This window comes from Nannospalax galili, unplaced genomic scaffold (genome assembly GCF_000622305.1).
Source record: "Nannospalax galili isolate Female #2095 unplaced genomic scaffold, S.galili_v1.0 scaffold89, whole genome shotgun sequence".
In the NCBI taxonomy this organism is placed as follows: Eukaryota; Metazoa; Chordata; class Mammalia; order Rodentia; family Spalacidae; genus Nannospalax; species Nannospalax galili.
Window position 1 is genome coordinate 119,687 of NW_008359211.1, and position 9,370 is coordinate 129,056.

At 50.3% G+C, this 9,370-nt stretch overlaps 1 protein-coding gene across 6 annotated transcripts in view; it reads left to right on the forward strand.

Moving 5' to 3' along the window:
* Positions 1-277: 277 nt before the first annotated feature.
* The window catches only part of LOC103725603 (RNA-binding protein 14), a 225,448-nt gene continuing 216,355 nt past the window's right edge, over positions 278-9,370 (forward strand). Inside the window, exons 1-3 of one of the 6 annotated variants that reach the window (XM_008822860.3) lie at positions 300-752; positions 6,677-8,141; positions 8,879-9,364. In XM_008822860.3, the coding sequence (XP_008821082.1) occupies positions 416-752; positions 6,677-8,141; positions 8,879-9,086 (2,010 nt within the window). In that variant the 5' untranslated portion in view covers positions 300-415 and the 3' untranslated portion in view covers positions 9,087-9,364. Of the gene's footprint in view, positions 753-779; positions 1,252-6,676; positions 8,142-8,878; positions 9,365-9,370 lie in introns of those variants that run through there. The other 5 variants (XM_029558546.1, XR_001872167.2, XM_029558536.1 and 2 more) reach the window with 5 other exon arrangements.

The following is a 9,370-nucleotide window of genomic DNA, read 5'->3' on the forward strand; positions in this document are numbered from 1 at the left end:
CCCGCAGTTGCCGGCCCCACCCAGGCCGACCAGAGGCCGCGCCGCGACTAGGCCTCTGCCTTAGGCGCCCAGCGCGCGCCCGGCCGCCGGCCTCCCTTGCCCCTCCCCCCCGGCGGCGGCGGTTGGTCGCCCACCCCGTTCCCCCCTCCCCCCAGCCTCTCCCAAACCTCCTCGGCTAACGAGCGGGCTTGAGGCCCTCTGGAATTGGCCGAGGCGGACCGCAGCTTCTGTCGAGCTCGCTGATTGGCTGCCGCGCGCGCGGGACGCGGCCTCCCATTGGCTGGACTAGAGCGCCTGCGCGGCGGGGTTCTCGGTCGCCAGCCATTCCTGGAGAGGACTGCCGGTCGTTCGGACGTTTCGCCTTTCTCTGCAGGAGAGGTCCCGTCTCTCCTGGAAGGGCGACCGCGGCGGCAAAATGAAGATCTTTGTGGGCAATGTCGATGGCGCGGACACGACACCGGAGGAGCTGGCGGCCCTCTTTGCGCCCTACGGCACGGTCATGAGCTGCGCCGTCATGAAACAGTTCGCCTTCGTGCACATGCGCGAAAATGCAGGCGCGCTGCGCGCCATCGAGGCCCTGCACGGTCACGAGCTCCGGCCGGGGCGCGCACTCGTGGTGGAGATGTCGCGCCCGAGGCCCTTGAACACTTGGAAGATTTTCGTGGGCAATGTGTCGGCTGCATGCACGAGTCAGGAATTGCGTAGCCTCTTCGAGCGCCGCGGACGCGTCATCGAGTGCGACGTGGTAAAAGGTAACGCGGGAGCGCGCTCGGGTGGGGGGGGTGAGCGGGAGCGCGCGGTGTTCTTGGCCTGTTAGCCACGCCCCTTACCCAGGGGTCGTTTCACTGCGCGGTTGGGGGACTGGGGAAGTGCGCGGGAGCGAGGCCAGCGGTGCTTGGGGCGCGTAGGGTAGAGCCACCCTCCTCCCCTGCGGTCCAGGCAACGAGCATCAAGTGGGAGGAGTCGGCTCTGGTTGGGCGCTGCGGCCCGCGAGCCGAGCCACCGGCCAGGGACGCGCCAGAGGCTGGGGAGAGTACCCGGGGCGCGCCTTCTGTCTGGGCTCCTGGGCCTGGCACCGAACTGACATTGGGAAGTGACGGGCATCAGCCGGATCATGGAGCGGGGAAGATTCCGCTCCTTCCCCACTTACTCTTCAGACGTCGGTCAGAGCCAGGGAAGAGGGAAAAGGTGGGGGCTGTTGCCCCAAGGCCGCCCTCGTGTTCCCTCCTGATGTGTGCTCCCAAGCGGAAGGTAACGGGGCCCTTGGACGCTTCTCGGGTTGGGATCTTTTTTTAGTATTTTGTCCGGCATGGGTTTGCTCGTGGGTACAAGAGGGGCCCTTTCCGAACCCCTTTAGCCTTTCAACATTTGGTAGGTTAATCTTGGCAGCTTTGTGCTTTTCAACTCCCGCAAGCCTGGGGTCTTTTTTTTTTTTTCTCCCCCCCGCCCCGCTTTGGGTTCGACTTATCAACTGGAAACCCTGATTTTTTTTCTTTTGCATGTGAAAGGAGGATTGTTTTTATGGCACCCCCCCCCCCCGGGCCTTTACTTGCCAATCTGGTGCCTCAGGGCCCTGGCTTTTTATAAGTTTGGTGACATTGCAAAGGGGCATATTCTGGCTTTTGGGGGGGGATGTTGTGAAGGGGGTGTGTTCGAGGTCTTCATTAAAACTGGCGAAACACCACTTAGTCATTACTCGCCATTGTTTGAGTGATCTAATTCTTAGGGCAGCTCCCTAGTTGACCTTTTCTTTGAAGAAATACACTTTTTTTTGGTTCCCGTTGACGTTTTCATAGGCTGGGCTCTTATCCCCTAAATGCTTACTCTGTTGGCAACATTTGATGGGGAAAACCCTGGAATATGTGGCCAGTCTCCACAGATGAGAATTGACTTTGCCCTATCCTTTTCAGTCATGCAGCATGCAGTGATACCCTGTTGATGCCCTCCCCTTGCTATTGAATCCATGTTTGTTTGTGCCCTGTGAGGAATTTGAGGACAAGAAATAAATATGGGTGTAGGTGCTTGTTCATTCTCATTAAAGATAGTCCATTGCTGTCCTGGAAAGGCACATCTTTTGGGCCATTGTCCTTTCTGTAAGTGGGAAGTTTAAAGGGTTACAGGTGTGCATTACTGGGAACACTTTTTTGTTGTTGTTCTGCATTAATACTGCATTCTGTTCTCAAGTTGTGCAAGTCCATGACTGGAATCGGGCTTTCCAGCTGTTTGATTTGAGCAGGACTGGATAGTGCATGGATTTTTGCTTTTGTTTTAAAGAGTGGGAGAGGTCTCAGTTTGGGCCCTTGGCCAGCAAAAGGATTGGATATGAGTTTTTATGAGAGTTTTGTGTTTAATGAGTGTTTGAGAGTTTTAGCCTATGTGGTTTGTTTGTGCTTCTTAGGCAGGCTCTACTAGCTTAGGAGTCTAGAATCCAATACCTCAGGGCTGGAACTCATGGTCAAGAAACTTGCTCTCAGGTGTTAAAGAAAGCCAGAAATATGTCTGAATTTGTTTGGGATTGACACCAAGTGGCAGTGACAGTGAAGTGATTGGTGGCTTCACATGAAGTATAGGACTCCAGGCTGACTCCGTGTGAGAGTTAGTGGGAAAATTTTGTACATTTTTTTGCAAACAAAGAGCAGAAATTATTCTAAGGGATGTTCAGTTCTAGGCTGATAGGAAATAGAACTCAATACTTTGATCTAAAAGACTGTTGAGAATTTAAACATGGTTTACTGGTACCTTTTTTCTTTTGGGTGAGATTTTAAAATTGGTAATGTCAGGGAAGCCACTGGCTTTGGCTCAGCGCCCCCACCCCCCTTATCTTTTGTCAGGGGCTGAGCATGGGCATTTGAGTCTCCTGGTTGGCTGTCAAATCTTTGAAAAGTGCAGATGCTTGATCTTGCACCGAGTGACCAGGAGAAAATATAGTTGCTTGGTTACTTGAGCTTAGATATGATTTGTAGAGCAATGGTAATAACCATTCTCCAGCAACGTGGTGTTGGGAATTCAAAGACGAACATTTTGAGGAACGATTTAGAGGTCTCGGGAGGGCTGAATATCAGAAAAGGAAAATTGGGGGTTTGTAGCCGTCCTTTCTGTACAGAGCTCTGAGTTTTAAGTTAAAGGGTTTAGTCTTAGGGTGGGAACTCATTTTTCTGTATTCGCTTAGCTTTGGTACTAGAGATTGTGGTGCCATCACACCATTAGGAGGTCCTGCAGATACTACTTGCTAATCTTAATGCAGTGATTTCCTTCAGTGGTTTCTTTGAACTAGCTGTCCAAGCAAGTAGGTCTCAGGAGTTCTTCATTGCCCCAGGGGTTGGTTTCTGAGGGAGTTGAACAGGTCTTTGACTGCTTACTGTGATGGAACTTAACTGTGATAATACTACTGTTAGCTAGGAAACTTCACATGCCCTTTTTTCCTGTGCTTCATTAATGCTAGGCAAGCACTCTTCCAGCTGAGCCACATTTCCTACCCCCCTTTGAGACAGTGTTTCATGCAGCCCAGGCTGGTCTTGAACCTATGTAGCTAACAAGCCTTAAAGTTCTGATCCTAACTCTGCCTTCCAAGTGCTTGGATTACAGGTGTGTACCATCATGCCCAGTTTACATTTCCTTCTAATAACAGGCTTAGGAACTTTTCCTGGTATGATTTGACTATACTGTATTAGAATTCTCCCCCATTATAGCACATGCACATCTGGGTAATCATTTGAATTGCTCATGTGAAATTACTATCCTTTCCTCCTTTTTTTTTTTTTTCTTTTTTTTGTGATGCTGTAGGGTCAAACCAAGAGCTTTATGCATGCTAAGTATACACTTCCACTGAGCCACATCCCAGTTCTGCCCCCCCTTCCTGCCTACGGGCTCCCCCACCCCCCATTTTTGAGACATGGTCTCACTAGGGTAACTTGGGTTGGCTTCCAAATTTTGGTGGTTCTGCCTTGATTGCTGGGATTACAGACCTGCTGCCACATGCTGTGTCCCAGTTGCTCCGTTAAAATCCAAAACCAGGTGTTGGGAGTAGATTAGGGGATATCTAATTGTTTTTGTAAACCCGTTGACATTTGGGTGTTCTCCTAGCTCATTTGTGAATACAGTGATAAGGAAAGTAGTGTTTTCTTTTATTCTTCTCAGTGTCTGACGTCTCCACCCATCTACCCAACCCATCTAACTACAAATCTGGACATTTTCTCTTCATTTTTAGTGGGTGTTTCTGCTGGTCATTGTATTCTGGTAGTTTTGTCATTCTTGAGAGTCAGTTCAGCCTTTCAAGAATTTTTGAAGTAGTGTGCTAACTGTAGCTTGACTGGCCTCTAACTGATCATCATCCTGCCTCAGCTTCCTTAGTTGTTAGGGTTGTAGGCATACCTCACCATACTTGATTAGTCTTTGCTTCTAAGGAGATTTTAGACCACCAGCTACTATTTTTAGCTACTTTCAACCCAAAGTGGAGATGAGAGATCAAATGACGATTCTAGTACCCTGTGGCTGGGTGGAAAAGAACATTTAACTTTTCACAATTGGTAAATAAGGAGTTAGGCTCTGGCTGTGAGTTTTGAAGACTAGCATTTTTGAACTAGGAATTCTGTTGGTTTTGTTTTTTTTTTTTTAAATCATATCTATCAGCTTCCAAGTTTCTGTGACATTTTATTAGAGATGAAAATAATCTTTAGAGAAAAAATCCTCTGGTTAGTTTTAGGTTTGAAGAATTGTCATAATTCTATCATCCTATACTTGTGCCTCCTAATTTTGAGGTTGGTGGGATAGATTTGTCCAGTGGGGAAATAAATGGTAAGTTCCTTAAGGTCTCATAACAAGTCAGTGATGACTACATCTGGAACTGAGCCTTTTAGTTGCAAGCCCAGGATTCCTTACGCTATACCATACTTGGCTTCTATCTTTTTTATGCATTATGAAGTTGGCATTGACTTTAAATCCAAGGAAATGACTTTTCTGTAAGAATAGTTTAGAATGAAAGTTCTAAAAGCAGGGTACTTGTTTGGAGGCCATTCATAATAGTTTATTTTAGAAAATGGAATCTTTTCATTTCTGAAACGGATATAGCAGAGATTGGATCTTGGCTGTAGTCTTGGATTCCTTCTTAAAGTAACTACCGGTCAAAAATGGAGTTAAGCACAGTGCCTACTTTGTCAGGGACAGGTTCTTGTCGTTGTTCTTTAGATCCTGCTTGTTCCATTGGGACTTGTGAATATAGATGTCAGCAAGAATTTCTTCCTTCTCATAAAGTTCCTTCCTATGTTGAAGATGATGAAAGTTTTGAGATCAGTACCACCATAGCTTAGATTTGTCTCCCAAGAGAATTTACTTAGGTCTTGAATGAGTCTGGGGGTGGGAGGCTAGTGATGGATGTAGCTCAGTGGTAGAGTACTTCCCTAGCATATGTGAGGTGCCCTCCTATGTTCAATCCCTAACCTGGGTGTAGGGGGTAGAGGAGGGGAGTGAGTGCTTGAGTGACCACCCTTTAGGTAGGGGTAATCTGTTAGCAGTTGTGGTTGTAGCTTCAAACAGTCTTCCAAAGAGAAAGGCATATTTTTGTCTCTTAAAAGAAGATGCTGGGCATAGTGGCACATGCTTTTAATCCCAGCACTTAGGAGGTAGAGGCAGGTAGATCTCTGTGAGTTCAAGGCCAGCCTGGTCTACTTAGTTCCAGGACAGCTGTGGCTACAGGGAGACCCTGTCTCTAAAAGATTTAAAAAAAAAAAAAAGGAAGTGATGGAGGATGTAATGTGGGCTGCAGAGGGGAACTTATTTTCTATTCCCATACCTTATTGGCCTGTATAAGCTTCTCCTGTCTAAGCTTATGTTTTTTAGTCATGCAGTCCTGTCCATGGACTTCCAGGGATATGAACCGATGAAAGAAAAGGGCATGGAAGAGCTTCCTGAGGCACTGGTCCAAGGATGAATGTATTGATTTATGGCAAGCCACATAGAAACTTGGGCATGTTTGCCTACTTACCAAAGATGATGGTCCTTTGTCCTGATGCCTTATGGGGTTGTAAAGCCCTGTGAGTGAAAGTGCTGTGAAAACTTGGAAGTAATGTGAAAAGGGCAGGGTTATATTGGAGGAATTTTGTGAACTGCTTGCTTGTTGCTCGCGCTCTCTCTCTCTCTCTCTCTCTCTCTCTCTCTCTCTCTCTCTCTCTCTCTCTCTCTCTCTCTCTCTCTCTCTCTCTGTCAGTTGGACCAAGACTGAGGTGAGCCACACCAAAATGTGAGTGATCATTTCTAGTGTTTTAAGATCTAAGCCTCAGAGGTCACCTATAGTGTTTGATGTGCTTGAACAGAGATCATTGAATAATGGAGTGATCCAGGAACGCTTTCTGTGTTTCTTTTGCTGTTTTATACTTAAAGGAACTCTGAAGATTTTTACGTTGTGTTGTAGTTCATCTTTCCTCTTCCTTCTCTCATCAGGAAGTTGGTTGAGGTTGCAGGGAGACAGGGGAGAAGGCAGTAGACAAAGGTGACTGCTTGACACAATCAAAAGCTCTGTAAACATGTTAGCCACCTTTTATGGCATACTCCCATATAGGAGGGTTTAGAGGCCTAGAGATAGCTGGCGACAGCTGGGTGCTGTTGTGTGTCCAATTTGGGACCCATCAGGTAGCATGCCCTGCCCCCCTAATTGCTAACCCTCTGTCTGCTGCTTTATCAGACTACGCGTTTGTTCACATGGAGAAGGAAGCAGATGCCAAAGCCGCCATCGCGCAGCTCAACGGCAAAGAAGTGAAGGGCAAGCGCATCAACGTGGAACTGTCAACCAAGGGTCAGAAGAAGGGGCCTGCCCTGGCTATCCAGCCTGGGGACAAGACCAAGAAACCAGGGGCTGGGGATACAGCATTCCCTGGAACTGGTGGCTTCTCTGCCACCTTCGACTACCAGCAGGCTTTTGGCAACAGCACTGGTGGCTTTGATGGGCAAGCCCGGCAGCCCACACCACCTTTCTTTGGTCGCGACCGCAGCCCCCTGCGCCGTTCACCTCCCCGAGCCTCTTATGTGGCACCTCTGACGGCCCAGCCAGCCACCTACCGGGCCCAGCCCTCAGTGTCTCTGGGTGCTGCATATAGGGCCCAGCCTTCTGCCTCTTTGGGTGTCGGCTATCGGACTCAGCCCATGACAGCCCAGACAGCCTCTTACCGTGCTCAGCCCTCTGTCTCCCTTGGGGCCCCATACAGGGGTCAGCTGGCTAGCCCTAGTTCACAGTCTGCTGCAGCTTCCTCACTTGGCCCATATGGTGGAGCCCAGCCCTCAGCCTCAGCGCTTTCCTCCTATGGGGGTCAGGCAGCTGCTGCTTCTTCGCTTAACTCCTATGGGGCCCAGGGTTCCTCCCTTGCCTCCTATGGTAATCAGCCATCCTCTTACGGCACCCAAGCTGCCTCTTCTTATGGGGTTCGTGCGGCTGCTTCTTCCTATAACGCACAGGGAGCAGCTTCTTCCCTAGGTTCCTATGGGGCTCAGGCAGCTTCCTATGGTGCCCAGTCTGCAGCCTCCTCACTAGCTTATGGAGCCCAGGCAGCTTCTTACAATGCCCAGCCCTCGGCCTCTTACAATGCCCAGTCTGCCCCGTATGCTGCACAACAGGCTGCTTCCTATTCTTCCCAGCCTGCTGCATATGTGGCACAGCCAGCCACAGCTGCTGCCTATGCCAGCCAGCCAGCTGCCTATGCTGCACAGGCCACTACCCCGCTGGCTGGCTCCTATGGGGCTCAGCCAGTTGTTCAGACCCAGCTGAATAGTTATGGGGCCCAAGCATCAATGGGCCTGTCAGGCTCATATGGGGCTCAGTCTGCTGCTGCGGCCACTGGCTCCTATGGCGCTGCAGCTGCCTATGGGGCTCAGCCTTCTGCCACCCTGGCAGCTCCTTACCGCACTCAGTCATCAGCCTCACTGGCTGCTTCCTATGCTGCCCAGCAGCATCCTCAGGCTGCTGCCTCCTACCGTGGCCAGCCGGGCAGTGCCTACGATGGGGCAGGTCAGCCATCTGCAGCCTACCTGTCCATGTCCCAGGGGGCCGTTGCCAACGCCAACAGTACCCCACCACCCTATGAGCGTACCCGCCTCTCCCCACCCCGGGCCAGCTACGACGATCCCTACAAAAAGGCTGTCGCCATGTCGAAAAGGTACTGTATGCCCCCCCGCCTCTGCCCCCAGCTGGGGCTTAGGGCAAGGGGCTGAGGTTGGCATGGGAGGGAAACTGGAGCCATTGGCCTCTCCCTTGGTCTTACTCCTGTGGGATGTCCAGAGGTGGAGAGTCAGTGCCTACACATTTCTGGCCATCAGTTCAGGTGGAGCATAGTGCTCAGCCTGGGGTGATACCAACTAGCTGGGGCCAGACTATTTCAGGCTAGCCTGAAGTACCATTGGAGCCACTGCCTGCAGAATTGGCTCAGCCTTCCCCACTCTGTGAAGGTCCTTAAGCCTGCTAGCTTCTTGTCCTGGCTTTGATTGGGTGGGTGTGAAAGAGCAGTCCCTTTAGCACTCACTGGCTGAAGGCAAGTTTATGAGATGCGTCCACTCTGGGAAGTTGGGGACCTTGCTTTCGTCCGCCGTTCTGTTGATAAACCAAGGTCTTTTTTGTGCAGGGCCCAGGAGTGGGGATAGTTTATGGTTTGGGAATGTAGACAGAAATTTACCCTGGCCAGTTTGGAAGGGAGAGCTTCAGCAGAGGGCTTGGTTTCCCACTGACTTGAACCCAGGCTTGATTTCTTGGCCATAGGATGTTGAGCCTTCTGACAACCAAACTGTTGGAGACCAATTTGATCATACCCACCCTGTCCCCAAAGGCATCACCCCTAGGCCCACATGGAGCCCTCCCCTCAACTGTCTCATTCACCAACTGTCTTCTTCTCTTGACTAGGTATGGTTCCGACCGGCGTTTAGCCGAGCTCTCTGATTACCGCCGTTTATCAGAGTCGCAGCTTTCGTTCCGCCGCTCGCCGACAAAGTCCTCGCTGGATTACCGTCGCCTGCCCGATGCCCATTCTGATTACGCACGCTATTCGGGCTCCTATAATGATTACCTGCGGGCAGCTCAGATGCACTCTGGCTACCAGCGCCGCATGTAGGGCCATCCTGGGGATGGGGCACCACAGGAAGGGAGGGAGACGAAGAGGTAGGGTACAGACCCAGGTTATAACCACCCTGTCCCATACCTCTCCTGATGGTGGTTTTTCATCCCTTCTACCATGTGGGCCTTCCCCAGGAGATGATCCTTTTGTGTTTGGCAGTAACCTGCTTTGTTCTTTCACCTCAGCAGTACATCTTGCTACTGATGCTACTGATCTGCGGTTTTCCCTCTACCCTGCCATCTCCCCAGAATGAGAATTTGTTTTATATATATATATATATA